We start from the raw sequence: 22,230 nt of genomic DNA on the forward strand, positions 1-22,230 counted from the left end.
TTAACATTGTTTGATGATCGTTTTTCCATGACAAGATATGTAGGAAACAATGAGAATAGAAGTGAGGAGGAGGAGGAGGAAGCCTGGAAGGGCTACAGAATGGGCTATGTTGATTTTTTAAAATAGTCGATTATACTACAAATATTGACAGTGAATCTTAATTAAATGACTCCTTAGGGCATTGTTAATTATAGAAAATTAGCACTGTAGTACATTGAGACAGTCTAAACATGAGGACAAAAATGCTACTTATTCTCAGAGAAAAAGAGTTTTTCAGGAAGCATTAATTCTGTACTATGGCAGCCTGAGACAGATTTGGAGATTTTCAGCTTGCTATGTTACCTCTGAGACCTAAAAGAAGCAGAATATAAAAATGAGCCTCTATCAGTTTGAAGCAAACCTAATCTTTGTGATCATGGCTGTGGTCTAAATCTATTAAAGATGTTCAAATTCAGTGTCCTTGGTATCACTGTAGGTTGACCTGAATAGTGAGCAATAAACTTGTGTATTATAATTCTAGTTGGAAGATATGTGCTTAGGAAGTGAAACCGACAGTCAGTGTTTTGTGCCTGTCTCTAAGCAGACTAAAAGCCTATATAAAATGACAGGTGCATTTTTAGGGAAAGAAACCCATAATGTTTTCCTATTTGGTAGGTGACGGTATGTCCCAAGATAACACATGCTTAAGGGGCTGGAACGAGCCTGGTTATTAAAGGCTAGCCGTTTCTCAGTTCATACAAATTGAATTTTTCTCATCGTCTGGAGTACTATGGAAATCTAGTGTAGAGTACAGAAATAAATTAGCATATTAAGTAAATTTATACATTCTGCCTTGTGAGCATTTTGCATTTAAGGAAGAAATTTTATTACTTCTTCAAAGAAAATGGCAATTCTTAAAAATTCTGTGTTCAAACTCCCCGTTGGACAGGGTCCATATATATAAGCATTTTGATGATTATCCAAAGAAGTAGTCATTAAATTGATAGGAATGTTTTTCTCTTCTCTTTTTTTGTCAGAATTACTGATTTAAGAAACATCAAAAGAAGATTGTATTTATCAACAGTCCATAAGGAACTGTCTTCAACCCCTCTTCATGCAAAAATCCCACTCTTCATGATCAAGCGCAAAATTGTAAGTATCACAGAATGTTGCCTAAATTGTTAAATTCAATTCAGTAAGTATTAATAATGTGGGCCTACTTTATGAGTGAGGCACATTGCCCTTCCTTCCTCTCCCTTGAAATCTGTGAGGTGAGAAGGTGTTATAATGGCACTATAGAAAGCACAGTGGAGAGGGAAGGTACTACTGGGAATTTGAAAGGCAGAGAAACCCATTGAACTGCCAGGAGAGTTAGCACTTCCTATTGACAGGAAAGGTCTATGGGATTTCACAGGAGGAAATGGGAAACTGAGCAAGAAAGTGGAACAAAAGAAACAGTGTGGAGAATGCAGAATAGAGAATGAAAAACATTGTTGCTAGATTTTTTAAATACCATTTCTACAATACAAAAACTTCATGTAGATTGGAGATTTTGGGCTCCTTGTGTAACCTGTAAAGGGCCTGGGTCAACTGACAGCCTTTCTTACTTTATTTTGATTTTGATTTGGTATTTTTCTCAATACTGTATTTCTATACCATCCCTTCTAATATATACTTAATTCTTTCCTGTAAAGTGACTCACTATCTTGCTTACATTTACTTTTTATTGAGGAATGACTTTTATTGTTTTTATTATTTTTATTTAAAAATGCTAAAAAAAAAAAAAAAAAAAAACAGAGGGGCTACAGTCAGGCAAAGAGTACATTTCCTTTTGGACAATGTTCCCTTTCCCTAACTCTCTCCCAGTTTTTCTCTCCCATCTAACCCACAAGTTGTATTTTCAGCAAGTTGATTTTCAACATAGTGAGTACCATTGCTGCATTTATTCATCCTTTGTCCTTCTATTTCTGTGCTCCCCTCTTATCCTCCCAAAGACATATAAATGAATAAATGACAAAAAAGAAAACAAAGATAGCAAATTTAAATCGCTTAAATTTAATTTTAAAGAAATCTCTATATCACTTTTGTAAATGGAAAATCAATATGACTTTCCAAAAATAAAATATCAATATACTAAAAACAACAGAGTGAGGCTGGAGGAGTGGTAGAATACTTATCTAGTATGTGCAAGACTCTAGATTCTATCCCCAGCCAACACAACAGCATTATAAGATGTCGCTACACCTGGTACCCTTTTAAAGGCCCTGTCCTGTCACTTGCTTTCTCACTTAAAAAGAGTTCATCAAAAACTGGATACATTTGACAATTTTGCCCTGGCACAGTTAGAAGGATTGAAAGGAAACTGATAAAGGGAAATTTGTATTCTATGATCCAGAGTTATATAACACTACTCATATGTATCATCCAGTCATTTGACAAATGCTGTGTGTTCCACTCTTTGGGAACCACTGTGATGGAGAAGAAGAGCCACTGAAAGCTTTTGAATTCATTAAGGAACACACAGTTGGTTTTGTACCTTGGGTAGATTATTTTGTTAATGATAATCTATAATGATTTGAAAGTATAGAAAATGAAGGTGAGGAGACCATTTTCCAGATTACATTAATGAAGAATAAGTGGTAGTGGCAGAGGAATGAATACGAAGCAATGTCACAAATATACAAGCATATATAAATAAAACTGTACATATATTTGATACATACTATAAAAGCAACAACAAAGAGTCTAGCTCTGAAATTCAGTTTTGTTAAATATATAACATGTGAATTATTTGACATGGTTGAGAATGTAGAATCAGAGTTCTGGCACATGCTTCTGTAATAATTCCTATGTAATAATTCCTCATCTATGAAGTGCAGATAGCGAAGTGTATCCCCATGAAGGTTTCTAGGGGAAGGTGATACCTGACTTAATAAATATAAGGCTCTTCTGCCATAGAGTAAGTACTAGGTTAGGACTACAACTGCCCTTTGCTCTTAAGATGTTGCTTACTCTAGGAAAGCCTATATGACAATACTTTCTGCAGATTAGTTATTTGGAGAACAGCTTGTCATTGTCATTCACAATATTACAATTCTTATAATACTTCTCCACCATACACTTTGTCACTTATGTAGTTGCCTGTCTCTCTCATTAGATTACAAACTTGTAATATTGTGCTTTGGTCCCCAGTTCTTATCAGTAGGTGGCACATAGAAAGTAAATGTAGAATATATAGAATATAAATGTAGAATATGCTCACAGGTCTTCACATGCATTGTAACATAGGAGATAAAATGAATAGTTTTCATAGCCAAATTATATAAGCTTCTTAAATATCTTGGTAATTCCACAAATGTTCAGGAGTTTTCAAATATATATTAGGAAGGTCTTGCTCTCATTTTCTTTAGTTTCCTCCCAATCTAACAAGTACACATGGTAACAAAGGGTCCTTCCTTTCCACTATGGATATACTTTATCCGTAGTGAGCCCTACTAAATTAAAGCTGAGTGATATTTTTGAAGCAATTTCTACACAGATCAGCACAGGGATCCAACCCCTCCTTCATCCAGGTGCCATAGGTGATCATTGTGCCACAGGTGATCATAGGTGTCAGTGTGATCATTGGAACTAGTTTCCTGCTTTTCTCAGTGTATTCAATTTTTCCTATCCTTCAGAAACCAGTGGTTATTTTAGTAGTAAACCTCAAGGCAACATTCTAAAAACACTATGGCTGACATTTATAAATCAGAAGATCACAGAATATTCCTGATTTCTGACTTGTTTTGAAAAACTTCAGATTTACAAGGAGCCCGTTTTCCAGCTCAGCAAGAAGTTGGCTTGAGCAGAGTGGTAACTGCACACTTTTAAGGGAGCTGAACATTCTCTGTGAACTTGAATCCTCTCCACTCCTCTAAGTTATATAGGTGACCCAGACCTTCCTGCTTCACTCAGTTAATTTGTCTGCATAGCTTCTCTAAGTGTTCAGTTTGCAACCCCAGATTTAGAAGCTATCTGCCATAGCTTCTTGGCCTTAGATCAATTGTAGAAGATATCTGCAAAGAGGTTCTCTTTCCTTGGTTCTTTATCTAAGTATTTTAGACAGCGAACAAGTTAATATTCTTACAATCATGCCAATATGAATATTTATATTAGCTACTTTCTGTTTCAATTACCCTTAAATATTAACCTTTCAAAATTATTTTTTATATTATTTTAATTATGAAGAGTTACTTTAGCATTACAACTATAAAAATTTATACATTTAACTTTTTTTAGTGGTACAAAAAGTTTTTAATTAATAGCCATCAATTAAACAAAAGAAGTACACTTAGACCTCACTGAAATCAATTTACTACTTCAATAAAACTGATTGTGTCAGATAAACATCACTGCCTTCTACCAAAGTATGGATTAATATGCAATAAATTTAATTTTATTTGAATAAGAAATTCAATTACAAGATGTCATTTAGAGTAAATTATTCATTAGAGATATGATAATGTCATATGGTAAATTACAATGCCATATTTTTAGTAACATTTCTATTCATTTAAATGGATAAAATAATCTTTAGCAGTTGCTTTTTTAAGCTATAACTGGTGGTGTATGTTATAGTTCTTATACAACCTAGAATCTTCTTATCAAAGATCATGTTATCTATATGGCCAATGATTGGAAATTTGAGATTTTAACAGTATTTAATTTCTTCAGTATCACTGAACAAGAAGAGAATGAAGGAGGCAGGCTTATCAAATGTGAGGTCATTTAGAGCTACACATAAGCTACAATCATAGAATGTCTCTTAATAGAACTTTCTAGCCTAGAATTCATTATAATATTTGAGGGTCTATGAATGTTCCATCTCATCTATGTGAATGTCATTTTTAAAAATCAGATTTTTTCTTATTTATCTGTCTATCTAGTATGGGTATTGAAGATATGAGGAAGAAAGAATTGTCTTTTGCCTTCCTCTATTCATTTTGAATGCTTACAAAGACACAACTAGTTTGAAAGAAGTTTGTTTGAAAAAGAGGCTGTTTAGCCAACTTTAGGATCAGCCCATTTTTAAATCAGATGCCCAAGCAAGATACTGTTGGGTTTGAAGTGTGGCCTCCAGAGCTAGATATACATTTTCAGTTTTTAGTTCTGTTGCTTCTTGACTATAGTCCCTTGGCCAAGTAAATTAATGTCTCTGTGCTTCAGTTTTCTCTTAGACAGTGTCAGTGGAAGAACAGACTTTAATAGCGTAGCTGTTGAGACTCATTGAGAACAGTATAGTACAGAGCAATACAAGCTCGTAGTAAGTGCTCAGTTAATGTTGGTAACATAGTTACTATCTTACCATTTTCAGTAGACATGAGTCCATTAACTGTTAATATGATGTCAAAATAAACATCTGTGTCAATTTCAATTAGTAAGTCTTTATTAAGTCCCTACTATGGGCCAAATATATTCAGATCTAAATGATACATAATCTTCCTCCTCAAGGAGATTAAAATGTTAGAGAAAAGGCAAATATGTAAAATAATACTGGTACTAAAGGAATATGCTGGACTTAGATAATTAGGTTGGAAATCACTGCAAATAACTTATTTTCCTGATGGAAGAACATTTAAGATTTTTAAAAAGAAAACTGATGTGTGTGAGGGCTCACACCTGTAATCTCAGCTACTTGTGAGACAGAGATAAGGAAAGTTGCATTTTAAAGCCAATGTGTGGTAGAGGGGGGAGTTAGGAAGACTCCATCTTAGCCAGTGTCTGGATGTGGTGGCCTATGCCTATTACCCTATTTACAAAGAAAGTGAAAGTAGGATCATGGTCCAGGCCAACCCAGGCATAAATGTAAAACTATCCCAAGAGTATCTAGAACCAAATGACTGACAGTAGACCTCAAGTAGTAGAGTGTCTGCCCAGCAATAGCAAATACAAGGCCCTGATTTCAAACTCCAGCATCCAAAGCTCAACAATATAGCACAGTGTTCATCATACATTATACAAAGTGAGAAAACATGGCTTTGAAGTTTAAGGTAAGCTGAAGCAAAGAGTTAAACCAATGAGCTGAGTATGGTAGTATATACCTATTAACCCATCTGCACAAGGTAGAAGGTAAGAGGATTTCATTGTGGGATTAGCCCTTGGCAAAATCTTGAGACCCTGTCTGAAAACTAATTGATGCAAAGGTTGGGAATGTGGCTTAAATGGTAGGACAACTGCCTAGCAAGTGTAGGCACTGAGTTCAAACCCCACTACTACCAAAAAGAGAAAGAAAACACACCTTGCTAGCCATGAGAAAAAGGAACAGACCCAGACACAACAGAAGAAGAAGCATAGGATTAAAAACACCTATTATAAATATATTCAAGAATTTAAAGGAAAATATGAATGGAAAACCTCAATAAAAAATATGAAAAAAGCTATGAAATCAGCATTCCAAAACTAGTAAAAGCAATATATGAAATGAAAATCTAACTGGATACTTATAAAAGGAATACTTATAAAAGTGAAGTTAGGAATATAGAAACTATTGAAATTATACACTATGTACACACTTATTACATACTTACTGAAATTATTATTGAGTATCAAAAGGCAGGAATGTTGGGAGAAAAAATATAGAGCCTCCTTTGATTAACAGTATAAGTAGATAACAATATCTGAATATCTGCCACCCTCCAACATTGATAAGTACTTAGTGTATGAGGGTGAAGAACAAAGGAATTGCTGGTGGAAAAAGCTAAGGGAGTAATTGGGATGATGTCAGTCTTTTAGGGAGAGAAACTAGACTTATAAACCAACAATAATGCTAACATAATATTATTTCATTATTGGACAAAAACCCAACACCTCCATACCCTATAATCTGATTTCACCAAGCCATGACATTCCACCCTGTGATGACATTTGTTCCTTATATATCATTTTCATATTCATTTTTAGCCAGCTCTTCTCACTTGATGGCTTAGAAGGCTGAAGATATTCAATCTTTCTATATCTCAGAGTTCTTTATTCTTCAGCTGTACTCTATCCCTCACAGACCTCTGCCACTCACGAACATTCCTGTAGCAAGCTTAATCAAACTTCTGAGTGCTCTGCCTTTGCATATTCTTCTTCCAAGAACAGTGGAGACACCTGCCCTATGGAATAGCATGTTCTCTTCCTGATCCTCCATTTCTGCCAAACTTGAACCACTGGCCTGTCTTACAGAACATGTGTCACTCCTCACCCCCATCATTCTCCTGATGACTATATTATCCTCAGTCCTGCTTTCTGCCTTTGCTTACCCCAAGATCTTTACTCCCAAAAAGACCATTGGTATTTTTGTGGCCTGGGAATATAATTTTACTGTTGAAACGTTCTCAAAATATAAGCGATTTAGTCAGTAGTATACTATAAACTCTTCTACTTTGCTGCTGTGGAAACAACCTCAGGCTCATCTCTGTATTAAAATCAACATTGCTTCGTAGAAAAGATTTTCTTTTTTAAAAAAATTACATAATGGACTGTATGTGACCTTTTAAACAAATAATGGGAGAGCCTGATATTTAAGAGAAATATGAATTTTAATATTTTGTTTTAATTTTAAAAATTATTATCCTACTTTTGTCCTACAGGGTTAAATGTGTATTCATTTCCCACCACAGGAGTATTTTCTTTTAACTCAAGTCATTTAGAGATTCATTTGATGAAGAATTAGGGAATCTAATTGTTTAATGGGCAGAAATTAGTCACTGAAAGAACACTTTAAAACTGGCAAATACAAGGCATAATTATAAATTCTTTAGAACAATCTATTTCTGTATAGTAGGTTAATTAGTTTTAAGTAGACAGCATTGGCTACCATTTAAACCCAGCCTCTAATTTCATCCATACCTTTTTTTTTAGTACAAGCCTAAGTGGCTAATTGTGATTAAATTAGTCCCCTCAAAGGAACAATTGGCTACTTATCCCTGACTTTCAAGACTTAACTGATCTAAAGCACCTGCAATTAGCTGCCAACAGCATAGTGTCTACAAATAGAGAATTATTTCCCAAAGCTGTCTTAGCCTTGTCTCGTAATAAGAATTCTGCATTCAGATGGTCAATAAATAGTTTAGATTGTGAGGATTTTCCGGGGGAAAAAAATCAGAGCAATTTTTAAGATAGTTTAAGCCAAAAATAGAGGAAAATTGGTTTGGGGCTGGTTAATCTAGATAATTGCCTCATTTCTGGATTTTTTTTTGCATATTGTGATGTTCATTTATGTGATGATGAAAGGTAGTTCCATACTCTTTTTGCTTCTCTCTCTCAGTGGTGCAATCTGTGTATTGACTTAGTTGCATTCACCAGTGAGATATTCAAGGGAGCAGTTTTCCAGTCATTGGATGGGATTATTGTCTCAGCAAACTGTAAACTACGGAAGATCTTCACCTTAAAATCAAAGCCTCAAGATACTGCTGATAAAGATGGTATGTTTTGTGGTCAAGATTTTTAAATTCTCTTATATGTTTTTAACATTAGCTATGCTTTTGAGATAGTATAGGATCATGGAAGCAATTTGATTTTTATGTCTTCATGCTTCTGAGTGAAGTCTGATATGACTATGCCTGATCTGCTAGGAATGCTGATAAAGAGAAGCTCACAAACTTTACTTCCTGAGCTGGCCTTGAATCCCAATCCTTCATTTCCCAGCCTTCTTACTAGCTCAGATTATAGGCATGTGCCACGAGTACTTGGTCTATACCTAAGTTTGAGTGAATGTTAGACAATGAGTATCAGAAACTATAGGCATATTTTGAGGCTCTGCATGGTTTTTATTCCTCCACAGACATGGAACCAAAAACATGGTTAATAAGCATAAGCATAAAAGATAAATAGGATGTAAATGTTAACAACATTAAAAATTATTAGTCCATGGAGTCAAATACTACCATAGAAGGATTCTAAGATAGTAGTAAAAGTAAAAAATATCATTCAAAAAAGAAAATTCAGCTAATAAAAAGCTTCAAAATATGCAGAAATATCTACAGTTTACATCAGTTCACAGGAGGATTTCATAACCTAATCAGCATAAATATAAAGAAAAAGTAGATCAAATATAGCAAGTTCCATGAACATTTTAATCTCTGATCCTTCCCTAATCACACTAAAGTTATAAGATAGGAATAAAAAATCAGGATAGACTATAGAAGATAATGATAAATTTCATAAGCTTGAGGAGTGACCTAGAAAAGCAAAGAAAGCCAAACCCTTCAGGCCAAGGAGTTCATAAGTTTGCAGCCCCAGTATGGTAAGGAACATGGCCAAAATCAGGGGAAAAGGTTAAAAATCAGCTTAGTTTACTTACAGGATTCCAGGTATCATCTATAACTCTGTATAACTAGACAGCAGAAAATTTATTCTCTGGAGAATATGAACCAGAGAATTTCTGGACTCAAGTTTATCAGGTCCCTGGTAAGTATCATGTTCCTGAAAATAGATATGGAAGGAATTTTTTTCCCAGAATTAATGACAGAAACTATATCTATAAAATAATTTGTTCATTACTTGCTTCGACAAATACTTTATTGAAGTATATTTTAATTGATAGAAACTTTTAATATAAACATAAAGCATGCACAAATTCCATTTGTGAAGTTTGAGGAATTAACACAAAGTGAACACTCGGGTCCAAAGTAGACTGTCACATATATCTTATAGGCCCTGTTTATGTCCCCTACTAATCATAACCCTCTCTCCTCTCTTGAGAAGTAATCTTTATCCTCACTTCTATCAGATTAATTTTACTTATTTTTTTAACCTTTATAGATGTTAAATTATACAGTATATATACTTTTATATATGCATTATTTCGTAAAACAATTGCTTATGATATTCATCTGTGTTGATATACATAACAAGTACATACAATTGTATGAACCAATTTAATTTTGAACAGACCTATTTAGGCTGCTATGAATAATTCTACTAGAAAGATTCCTGTACATTTTTGTGGGGACATCTGTGTAGGAATTTATGGAGCATCTAGGAACTAAATGATTATATATGATATTATTCTATAGTTACAACATTTTTTTTGATTTCCAAATTTTATTTTATATAGTTTCTATTCCTAAGATGAAATTCTCCATCTTGTTATCAAATTTCTCTGTTATATTAATCAACGTTATAGCTTATAATTAATCATTTCAGTAGCTTAATCTCCTATGAGTTTATTCTTATTGTCTATTTTTAATCTTGTCTCTTGGTGTGCCAAAGTTCTCACTGAATGTTGGATATTTTGTTTCAGAAGACATAGAGATATTGTTAGGCTCTAGATGATACTTTTTTTCTGCATAGATATAAAACAAAAAGTACAATAAAGACGCCTTAAAGACTGATCCTATGGTAGAGATGTAATAGTAAAATTAGTCTCCCAAACCCACCGTTAGAGTAATACAGGATTCCAAAATTAGAGACTAGAAAAAACAAAAGAATATTAGATTTTTCAAAACTGGTGTAGAGATACTTTCAAATTGACATAGCTTATCACATCCAAGAACAACTAATACAAAAGTCTCATCATCATGAAATTTCAGAAATGGAAGGCTAAAAAGAAAATCCTTTAAGCATCCAAATTAAAAAAACATAATTCATATACAGAGGGGTAGGAATGAGAGAAGAAGAATATCAGTTCATAACGGCAACATTAGGTGAAATTGTACCTTCAAAATCTGTGAAAAAATTATTTTCAACCTAGAATTCTGCCAATGCAGACTGAAGATGCAAGACCTAAAAAAAACATGTTATGTCCTTTCTCAGAAAAGATCTGGAAGATGTTCTCCAATGCAACAAAAGAGTAGATTAGGAAAATGAACTAAATGGGATCCAAGAAAATTAAAGGAAATCAAAATAAAATCAAATGAAATATATGTATATATGAGTATATATGAGTATATATGTATATATGTTCATATATATGTATATATGTATGAATAATATATGTATATATAAATTTATGTATATAGTCATGTATATATACATGGAATGTGATCAATGACATGGGGAGCTTTTGCAGAGAGCAGGCTCAGTACACAGTTGAGCAGACAAAAAGAGTCTACAAGAAAAGCATATATCTGACAGAGTATGATGTGTTTGAACATAGAGCTAAAACTAATGATGATTTTACAGTACTAACAGGGACTTTTGAAGAAAATAGTATTAGGATATGGAAAAACTATGAAAAAAAACCAAGAGTGATCAACTCCAAGAAAGCAAAAGCGCGTGGGGAAAGAAACATCATAAAATAGCATGTGGCTTGGACATGCACAAGTGTTTTTTAGGACTTTGTTCTAAGAGTTTTTAGGCTTACAGAAAAATGAAGTGGACAGACAGTAAAGATAGTTTCCACAAGCTCACTTAGCTCACACCTATACAGACTCTCAGATTATATGGATTATATGCTATGTTTGTCTAATGTTAGCTGGTAGTATTTAAGTACTCATGTGTTTCTCTGGTTCAGTTTCCTCACTAGCAAAATGGAAGTAATAACTGTGCTTTGATTAGATAAAATATTGTTAGCTTACTCTTAGTGAGAACATGTGTATAAAATAGATATTGTCAAACCTAAAAACACAGGTTAATGTTTTCAGTCCAGGCCAGCTTTGATTTTATGTGAGTCTTGAATTTTGCTTTATCATCAGATCATTGTGAAGACAAACATTTACATGTGAAAAGATGTTGAATTGAAAAATACTTATATATATATATATATATATATATATATATATATATATATATAATTGAAAAGACGTGTGAAAAGGGATGAACTGTAATGCAATATGTAATGCTAAACATTTGCCTGTCTTCTGGGATCACACAGACTATCTTAAGGAGCTCAGGTCTTACAAGCAAACTTACATGTAAAGGTATAATACTTGGTGGTAATCTCACTGTGGGCTTAAATTAACAGTGGTGGGCAGGAAATTTTGGCCTCCCTTATTTGGGAAAAATGTTTGGTGAAACACTTCTATTTCCCAGGCAGGTCAAGTTAAGAAAAATTCAAGGAGTCTAGGTATTCAGTAAGAGAGTCCTTACCTAGCATGTATAAGGCACTGAGTTCAGTCTTCTGCCCATATATATATACTTGAGGATCACCATCAGGCTGCCAACATTTGGCTTAGCCAAATTGGATTAAAATAAAACAAGAAAAGCCACATATTGTTCTGTTCATTAAATGAAATGATAGTTAAACATACACACACACTCACACACACAAAGTATGTACAAACAATAAAGACCTTAATTTCAGAATGAAGCTGTAGATCAGTGAAAATTATCTCTGGATCAATATAAGTCTGTAGACCACAGTTTGACATATACTAATGCAGAAAACTAACTTTCCAAACTGCATCTTGAAGGAAAAATGAGATAGTGAAAAGAGAAGTCATTTCAAGGAGAAGAGTCTGTGCTTGTGTGTGTGCGCATGTGCATGTGCATGTGTGTGTATGTGTGGTATGTGTGTGCGCGCACGCATGTGTGCGGACGCATGCACTTGAGAGAAACAGAGAGGGAAGAAGGGAGGGAGGGAAGGAGAAAAGGAAAAGAGAGAAAGTGCACAAAAGAAAGGAGAGCATGTATTATGAAGGAACTGACGTGTTCAAAGAAAAAGAAGTTCAGTATGAGTCATGGCAGGATAAAAGTTTTTTTTATTTTTAATTGTGAAAATACTGTACAGAGGGGTTACAATTAAATGGGGAAGATAATGAGTACATTTCTTATCAAGCACTGTAGCCTCCTCCTTTGTTTCCCCTTCCCATCCCATCCTCCCCCCACACCTCCATCCAACCCTCCCCCCCCAAAGTTGTAAAGTTCATTTTTGCCATTTTTCTTGTGTTTTTCTGGCTTACTCGGCCCATTTGAGATAAAGATTGCACCAGTTTTGTGCTAGAACACTATCTTAAGGCAACCATCAACCAAAGTTTGCATTTGTACCGTCAATAGTCTACAGATACAATCTAGTTCAACAGATACATCTATTCAACATCAAACGACTATATGTTAAAGGACTATATGTTGAAGGAATTCGAACCGCAGAAAAGAATTTGGAAAACCAGAAATTATTAGGATTAGGGAGAGATGTGGGTAAAAAATGGGAATAGATTGGTGTGGGGAGGCACAGGGAGAGTTAACTATGTCCTAATCACAGTGCAGGAAATGGGTTGGGTAGGATGCAAGTAGAGAGAGAGAGAAAAAGAAGAGACGGAAAGGGGAATAAAGAGAGACCAGAAAAAGAATAGAAACGTAAAAATTAATGTTATTATAGAGGTTAAAAGACCGTCTATTTAGAGAGGAATGTGAATATGTTCAGAGAAGGGGAGGGACATAGAGGAGATGTGAAAATCTTTAAGGATGGGAAAGGGAGAAGAAAAGATCAGAAGTTCAGTAGAGCTAGATAAAAAACAAAAAGATAATTAAGAAAGAAAGAAAAAGAGAAAGAAGACAAGAACAGAAAGGAAAACTCTCATTCACGTATTCCTAAAATAAAAATTATAAGATGAGAAAAAAAAGTTACTGGAAAACAATTATTTTTTCAGAAGAGGCAAAAATTAAAGATTAATAAAAGTTTTAGAAGGGAAAAAATTTATATATATATATATATATATATATATATGGTAACAAAAAACAAAAAACAAGCAAAAAAAAAAGAAAAGAAGAAGAAAAAAAAAGTCTTTTGATTTTTTTTTGGGGGGGGGAGGAGTGGGAAGAATCCTGTATCTCCCTTTTGTCTGCAACCAGTCTCTTGTTGGAGTCTCTGGTCAGCTTGAGGTCCTGTGGCTTGATTGGTTTCTTAAGTCGGTTGGTTGGAAGAGGCAGAAAAATGCTCTGCTTTACCCAAGATTTTGAGATCCCCCTCCCAGGTTAGTTTTCTGGGAGGGTGGTCTGCTTTGAAAGTCACAAAAGAGGGGGATGTGGTGATGAGGCTAGGTTCTGGGTAGAGTTGAGGCCTTTCAACAAACAGTAGCTTTTCCCTGGGGCTATTGCTATTTTGTGATAAAGCTCACAGCGCCCAGCCTGGAGCCATTCTCAGGGTTTCTGTTTTTCAATTGATTGTGGTGGCTGCTAGAGGGAGGGGTAGCCTCTGGCTCTGGTTACCCAGTGAGGCAAGGCACTCCGATGGCTGGCGCCTGAGCTGGGTGACTTTTCCCTGGATGGAGCTGAGTCTGGCAGGTCACTTCGCCGTTAAGTTCTTGTGACCTGCTAAATGACTCGTTTTATTCCAAGGCCTGAGCTGGAGCTAGCAGCTCCTCCGAGCTTTGTCGGTATCCAAGATGGAGATCACCGGTGCTGGGGGGGGAGGGGTGGCCTTCCCTCCTCTGCTCCCTGAGGAGTGAGGATGTCGGGCTTGTACTCACGCCGAGTCTTGGATCCTGGGTCGTCTCTGGTCTGCAAACAGCAGGATGATGTTCGCTCCTTGTCGGTTCTTGTTGGTGTTGAGTAGAATCCGCTAGTCCGCTGCGTCTGGCTCCTTCGTCCCCGACTCTCTGTGTCTCAGGTATGACTCCGCGGCGGTGGTCGCCGCCGCGACCCCGCCGCCGAAGCGGCAGCTGATGCGTTTCCTTGGCTTCCCCTCTCTTGTCTAACTCTCTGTCCTGTGATGGCACACTTGGTGTGATTCTCTGGCTTAGGACTGTTCACTGGAATTCTAAACCTACTTTCTATGCGAGAGCTTGTTCAGATTCCAGCTTCTCCTCCGCCATCTTCCCGGAACTCCGTAAAGTTCATTTTTGACGTAACGACTTCTACATCTCATTGTTGCAATGGGTCCACCTGTATCCCTATTTAAACGATTTGGTTTTTCCCTTCCCCTCCACAAATTATAACAACATCAAATACAGTGAAAGCAGAGGTTATACTGTGGGGGAGGGACATACAAAGCAACAAAAAAAATAATCTTATAAATGTGTTAGAAACAATCGCATGAAAGAAAAAAACATTTGAATACATATCTTATGGTTAATTTCCCTAACATCAACTTAACTGACCTTTTCTGCTTGACTCAGACATATACTAGTTATTGCAAATAAGGGAAACCATGGGACCTATGTTTCTTTGGGCCTGGCTTACTTCACTTAATATAATTTATGGCAGGATAAAAGTTTTAATAATGTGTTATAAGGCTGCAAATTTTGAATGACATGAAAATATAGAACAATTCTTTTCAGAATTCTGTGTTTAATCACAGTCACTAGAAAAGCTAACAAACTAAGGGCTGGGAATGTGGTTTAGTGGTAGAGTGCTTGCCTAGCATTCCTCAGTACCACATAAACAGTAAAAGCCAGAAGTGGCACTGTGGCTCAAGTAGTAGAATGCTGACCTCGAGCAGAAGAAGCTCAGGGACAGTGCCAAGCCCTGAGTTCAAGCCCCAGGACTGGCAAAAATAGAAAAAGAAAGAAAGAAAATTAACCGATTTCCTAAAGAAGACAACTATACAAATGAGAGCAAAAAAAATAACAATAGTATATTGAAATTTGAGTCTCTGATTCAGAGTGTGACAGTATATAAATGTTTGATGGTGGTAGTGGTTGTAATAATCAGAGTTGCTAATGATAGTTAATACTGATGAGAATTTCAGCCTTAACTCTTGATAAGATCTAAGCATTGTAGTAGGTATTTTACAAGTGAAGATGGATGTTGCTATTATCCTGATTTTATAGGCTAGGATCCTGAGGAACAAGGAACTCATATGTGACCAATGTCATACAAATGTTACTTATTAAAACAAGAATTCAAACCACCAACAGGGCTCTAATTAGCATAGTGTGCTACCTATCATGGAGTGTTAGAATAGAGTGGAGATTTTTTCTTTTTAAGAAAGATACAAAAGATGTCATGGAACCAGAATGCCAGAATGGCTCTGTTTAGGATGTCTATATTGTAAGAGATGTCCTTTTGTCTTTCTTATTAAAGAAGGAGTTACTTTTCCTCTGCAAAGACATAGCAGTCACAACTTGGAGATATTTATCATAGAAAACTTTACTTATTTCCTACTGGGATTTGATTTTAAAATAATGCTTTCAATACTTGGGTGAGCTCTGTTCTTTATGTAATTTAATTTTTTTTTTTTTTTTGGCTGGTGGAGGGGCTTGAACTCTGGGCTTGGGCGCTGTTGAGCCACAGCGCCACTTGGGGTTTTCTAGTGGTTTTTTGGAGATAAGAATCTCACAGAGTTTCCTTCCCAGGCTGGCTTTGAACTGTGATCCTCAGATCTCAGCCTCCTGAGTAGCTAGGATTATAGACATGAGCCACCGGCATCCAGCTTCTGTTCTTTAAATTGCTGCTATTTCATTTTAGAACTTCTAGATCTCAAAGTAGGACCTTTTTCTTTATTCTTTGCTTTTTCTACTTACACCACAGGATATAATAGAAAGTGAATTATTGGAAACTTGCAACAAGCAATTAATCAGTTTTTAGTTGCCCAGAAGAACATCTTATGCTAGATAAGTAATAAGGCATGCTTATTCTATTTATATTATTACTTTTATAGCCCCTGAGGGGACAATGACTGCCATTTTTAAAGTATTTGCATGATAGAATTATTGATTAACTCATACCATTCCATGTTGAAAATCAAAACCATAGTAGATATGTGTAGATTATTAGTAAGAGCCCAAAAGAGGAGAGACAGCAGAAAGCAAATGATCCATTAAGTGTAGGTTTATGTCATATTAATGATAACTTTATAGATCTCCTGATTTTACAGTTCAGTTCTAATGTATCAGTAATGAAGAATAAATGTACTATGTTCAAAAGTACAAGAAGAAGACAAAATATAATTTCAAACTGAGAGCCCTTTGAAGGCATAGACCAAGTCTCCGCATTATTTTTCTCTTTTAGCATGTCTCTACCTGGTATTCTTATACCTGTTGTAAATGTTTGATGAATTAGTGAACTAGAGGTTGGCTATTTATTCAATTATTCATTCATATTCATTGTCTCAATAAATTTTTATGGGTGTCAAGAAATGTGAAGTAATTATTTGTTTAATGGCTACAAAAACATTCTAAAACTACCACATCTACCCTCAGTAGATTCATTGAAGTGGGAGGGGCTTAAGAAAATAAGGCCCATGGAATTGAAGTCACACAAAATGAAACTCAAGGAAAAGCTTTCGATTGTTCTTTCCTTATCAGAATGCCTGTTTACCTTCCTGAAGAAATGGAATGGTTTGGTATTTAAAATATTTACTAAAAGCAACATTCATATTTAATATTACTATATTGAATATTCCTCACCATTTTTTTTATTTCTGAATTTAAAGTTCCCATGGCTAACCAACTATTTTAGGTCACTGTAAATGCCCAGGAGTCAATAGATACCACAAAAATGGATCATGAATATATGTATTTCAAGAATCACATTTTTGTTGTACAGGAAATCTATTGTATTTTATAATTAAACATTATAAAATATATTACAAACTTGCTTCTCAGAAACTTTAAGGACAATTCCATTTATAATAGTATATAAATCAAATGTGCTGCTGTTCCACTTAACCAACGATACTAAAGATTATATACTAAAAGCTATAATGTATTCCTAAAAAGAGTACATCTGTACATCATGTTTACAATAACAATTTTAATAAAAGTGGTAAGGCAGACTGAAATAAATAGGAAGATAGCCATGGACCAAAAGGCTTAATATTATTAAGATGCCAACATTGCCCAAGGTAACTACAAATTCCATTAAATCTCTGTTAAAAATCTTTCCAAGTAGCTTTCTTTGCAAAAAAAAAAAAAAAAAAAAAAAAGGGAAAAAGGAAATACAGATGCCATATTCATGTGGAATTGTAAAGGGACCTAAACAGAACAATCTTGACCATAAAGACAAAAACTGCAAAATTCATACTTTTCAATTTCAAAACTTACTGAAAAACTACAGTATTTAAAACAATTTTATACTTCAAGAGGTTTTGTAGTGGTTTGTAAAAAAGCAGAAAGCTATATATTAAACTCCTGCTCCCTTCAGTTTGCATCTGTTCTTTTTTATCTGAGCTATTCCTTCTTGTGGTCACTTTACAACCACCTTAGGCTTCAGAAGAATAGGGAGTCACCAATAAGTACTTCACCATGTATGGTTGGCTAATGAGGGCAAGTGAACAGATATGGGACTCCTGAACTTTGGGTCTGGGATCTAAATATCCAGTTTATTGACATATAACCCAACTAATTGTGTCAAAAGGGAAAAAAACAGTCCTTAAACAAATGATTTTGCAACAACTCTGTATCTACATACAAAAGAATGAAATTGGATCCTTCCTGCAGTCATTTATTCACTATATTAACTCAAAAAAACCTAAATAGAAGAGGTGAAACTATAAAAATCTAAGGAAAAATGAGATGCATCTTCAAGACTTTGAATTTGACAATATTCATAGATATGACACCAAAAGCACTACAATAACTTAAAAAATAGGTGTTAGACTTCATCAAAGTTAAAAAGTTTTCTGTATCAAAACCATTAGCAAGAAAATGAAACAATCTGTAAAATGAGCGAAAATATTTGCTTAATATTTCCCTATCTAACTAGCTAGCTTATATTCTAATACATAGAATTCTTACAACTCAACCACAGAATGAAAAGATATTCAACATGATTGGTCATTAGGAAAATGCAAATTAAAAATACAGTCAAGAAGCATATCAATCCATTTAGAATGACTATCATTTTTTTACACTGGAAATAAGTATTGGCAAGGATGTGGAGAAATTGGAACCCTGAATATCACTGGTGCACAGTAATAGTAGAAACAGAGTATTTCACCTAGTATGAAAAACAGTGTGGTCCATCCAAGATGATTTTCTGTTTAGTACTCCACTCATTTATGGATTATTGACAGATTTCATCCCACACTAAGATGGATCAACATATATTTCCTGGAACAACAGATCTTTAATTTACTCAGGCCAATAAACCATGTCCTAGAGGTCAAAAGTAATTTCATTAACCTCCCCAACCAAGAAACAGGGCACCTGGAAAGCATTTAATTCTCAAATACTTGTACTTGGTGTAAAAATAATTGCATTCTTACCCTAGGGATGACCTGCTCTTACTCAATTAATAATATATTCTTTTCCTAATAAACTTTTCTATCGGTTTCAAAAAAGAAACAATTATCATAAAACCCTGTGATTCCACACTTAAATGCCCCCAAAGAATGGAAAAAACAGGTAATCAAACAAGTATATTACACATGACTCTAGCAGCACTATCCACAGTAGCCAGAATATGGAAATAGCCCCAACTATTATTAACAGATGAGTATTTAACAAAACAGTTTCATATTTCTATTCAGCCATAGAAGAGAATAAAGTATAGATTCATGTTCTAGTGTGGATGAACCCTGAAGTGTTAACACTTGTTAAAGAAACATGTACAAAGGATCATGTATTATATGGTTTCATTTATATGAAATGTCCAGAATATACAAGTCCATAGGGACAGAACTTAGATTTGTGATTACCAGACTAAAAAACTACCCAAAAGCAGAACACTCCCACAGCCCTGGCCCCTGACAGTGTAGACAGAGACTGGGACTGGAAGCAAGCTACTGTGAAATCTAGACCCAGAGCTCCCATCACCACACTGCTCAGCCCACAGTCATCTCAACAGAGCATGGTGGTGACTGGCCACCAGTGAACTACAGCATATAGATACAGAGTTCTGCCACATCACTGCTGGACAACTCTTAACCAGTTCCAGGACCAGTGAGTACCCCAAGGTGCACCCCCACACGCGGGCTCCAGCAGCCTGTGAAGTGAGTCCCACCTGTAACTGCAGGAGGGCTCCAGCAGCCCCACCTGTGTGCCCAGGGCTGGTGATCAAGCAACCTCTGTCCCCCATCCCTGGCTGAGTGGAGCTGGGAATCACAGCAGCTGGAGGAGTGTCCCTGTTCTCTGGGAACTGATAAACAAATGCACCACAACTGGGATCCTAAACCACCTAGGCCATTGGACCCTGACCAGTACCACAAAAACCCGCTGGGAATCAGCCCAGGCCAAGCAAAGGCGCACCAACCTGTTGAACACCAACAGGCAGAGCTTGGGCTACAGACCTCACAAATCCTGAACATAAATATGGACTGAAAAACTGGGGGAAACTGCTTAATGCATATATGGAGTTTGCTCTGGAATGTTTTGAAAGAAGATAGGGTGGCAGAAGCATAATAATGTGAATGCTCTAAATGCCACCGGATATTTTGCTTTAAAATGGTTAGTTTTAGTGCTAATGTAAATTCTCCTCAATAAATTACTTCTTTTCAAAAAGCTCTAAAGAGCCCTGTGATGTTGGAACTAGTACATGAGAGCATAGGGAAAACACTGGAAGATAAGGTGTAGGTGGTAACTTGCTGAATAAGAACTCCACTAGCTCATCAAAGACCAAGGATTAACCAAGGGTACGGTAACAAAATAAAAGATTTTTACACATCAAACGAGACAATTTCCAGAATAAGAGATAACCCACAGAATGGGAGAGAATCTTGCATATTCATCTGACAAATGATTAATATCCAAAATATATAAAGAGCTCAAAATAAACTTCAAAAGAACAGATAACTCAATAATAATTCATTTAATTAATGAGGAAGTGAATTGTGCAGTTTTGAAAAGAAGTTATGTAAGTGTGTAACAAATATTTAAAGAAATGGTCAACATCCTTAGAAAATGTAAATCAAATGATACTGAGATTCTATCTCACTCCAATTAGAGTGACTATCATCAAGAAAACCACAGCAAATGCTAATGAGGATTGGAGCAGAGGGGGAAGGAACCCTTATTCACTATTGGTTGGAATGTAAATTAGTACATCTACTATGAAAATCAGTATAGAAATTCCTCAAAAAATAGAAATACAACTACTACCTGATCCTGCTCTAGCACCCTGGGCATATATCCAAATAAATATAAATCCACATATTATAAAGGTACCTACACACATTTATAGTATCACTATTGACATAGTCAAACCAGCCTAGGTACCCAACAACTATTGGTTGGATAAAGAAAATGAGACAAAGTGGTACTAATCCATAAAGAATGAAATTATATTGTTTACAGGAAAATGATGGAACTGGAGATTATCACATTTAGGGAAATATGCCTAGCTCATGCTGAATCCAGACTTAAAAGAAAAAAAACCTGACATGACTAAAAGGGAAACCATTGAGGGGCAGAATTTAGAGAATGGGGGGGAAGGAATTTTTTGGAAGCACATTCTATATATGTATGAAAATAGTTTAATGCTTAATGAAACTTACCAAAAACTTAAAATGGAGGAAGGAGAAGATTTAAGAAAGAGTAATAGAGATATAGTAAATCTGATGAAGTACATGACACCACTTTGTATAATTAATTTATGCTAATAAAAGTATTTTTGAAAGCTCTAAGGGGTCTGGGAATCTGGCTTAGTGGTAAGAATGCATGCCGAGCATGCATGAAACCCTGGGTTCAACTCCTCATAAATAGAAAATGCCGGAAGTGGTGCTGTGGCTCAAAGTGGTAGAATGCTAGCCTTGAGCAAAAGAAGCTCAGGTACAGTGCCTAGGCCTTGAATTCAAGCCTAGGACTGGCAAGGAAAAAAAAAACTCTGAGGGCATAATCCATTCAAGACAGTGTAGCCAAAGTTTACCTGGAACGCAGTACTTTTCATCAAACATACTATGAGCCGGACACCGGTGGCTCACACCTGTAATACTAGCTACTCAGGAGGCTAAGATCTTAAAATTTTGCCGTTCAAAGCCAAGCCCAGGCAGGAAAGTCCAAGAGACACTTATCTCCAATAAACCACCAGAAAACCGGAAGTGGTGCTGTGGTTTAAGTGGTAGAGCACTAGCCTTGAGTTGGAGAGCTGAGGGACAGAGCCCAGGCCCAGAGTACAAGCTCCACAACCAAAAAAAACCTACCCACTCCCCTTCCCACACACACATATGAATATGTAGTGGTTTTTTATCACTGTAAAATGATAAAGTATTAGACATTTTATATTATTTATAGGAAATACATACCACTCACTACATATTGGGGACTATTATTCCCTCACATATATTAATAATTACTTAAACCTCATTTAATCATCACAGTATCACTATGAAGGAAGTGCTATTTTTATATCTATGTATTATAGTTAAGGAGAGCCAGACACAGTGAACATATTTCCATGACAAGAACCATGGCTGTAATATGATCAGAGGGAATATAAACCAGGGCCAGCCTGCTCTAGAACCTGCACTTA

The 22,230-nt window shown here is 35.6% G+C and overlaps 1 protein-coding gene across 7 annotated transcripts in view; it reads left to right on the forward strand.

The window, feature by feature from the left end:
• Positions 1-22,230, forward strand: part of LOC138815316 (protein CFAP20DC-like) — a 200,762-nt gene that overhangs the window by 72,180 nt on the left and 106,352 nt on the right. For all 7 annotated transcript variants that reach the window (XM_070004655.1, XM_070004659.1, XM_070004660.1 and 4 more), the window contains 2 exons: positions 1,017-1,131; positions 8,270-8,426. In XM_070004655.1, the coding sequence (XP_069860756.1) occupies positions 1,017-1,131; positions 8,270-8,426 (272 nt within the window). The remainder of the gene's footprint in view (positions 1-1,016; positions 1,132-8,269; positions 8,427-22,230) is intronic.

This window comes from Dipodomys merriami, unplaced genomic scaffold (genome assembly GCF_024711535.1).
Source record: "Dipodomys merriami isolate MVZ:Mamm:240054 unplaced genomic scaffold, mDipMer1.0.p SCAF_638, whole genome shotgun sequence".
Taxonomy (NCBI): domain Eukaryota; kingdom Metazoa; phylum Chordata; class Mammalia; order Rodentia; family Heteromyidae; genus Dipodomys; species Dipodomys merriami.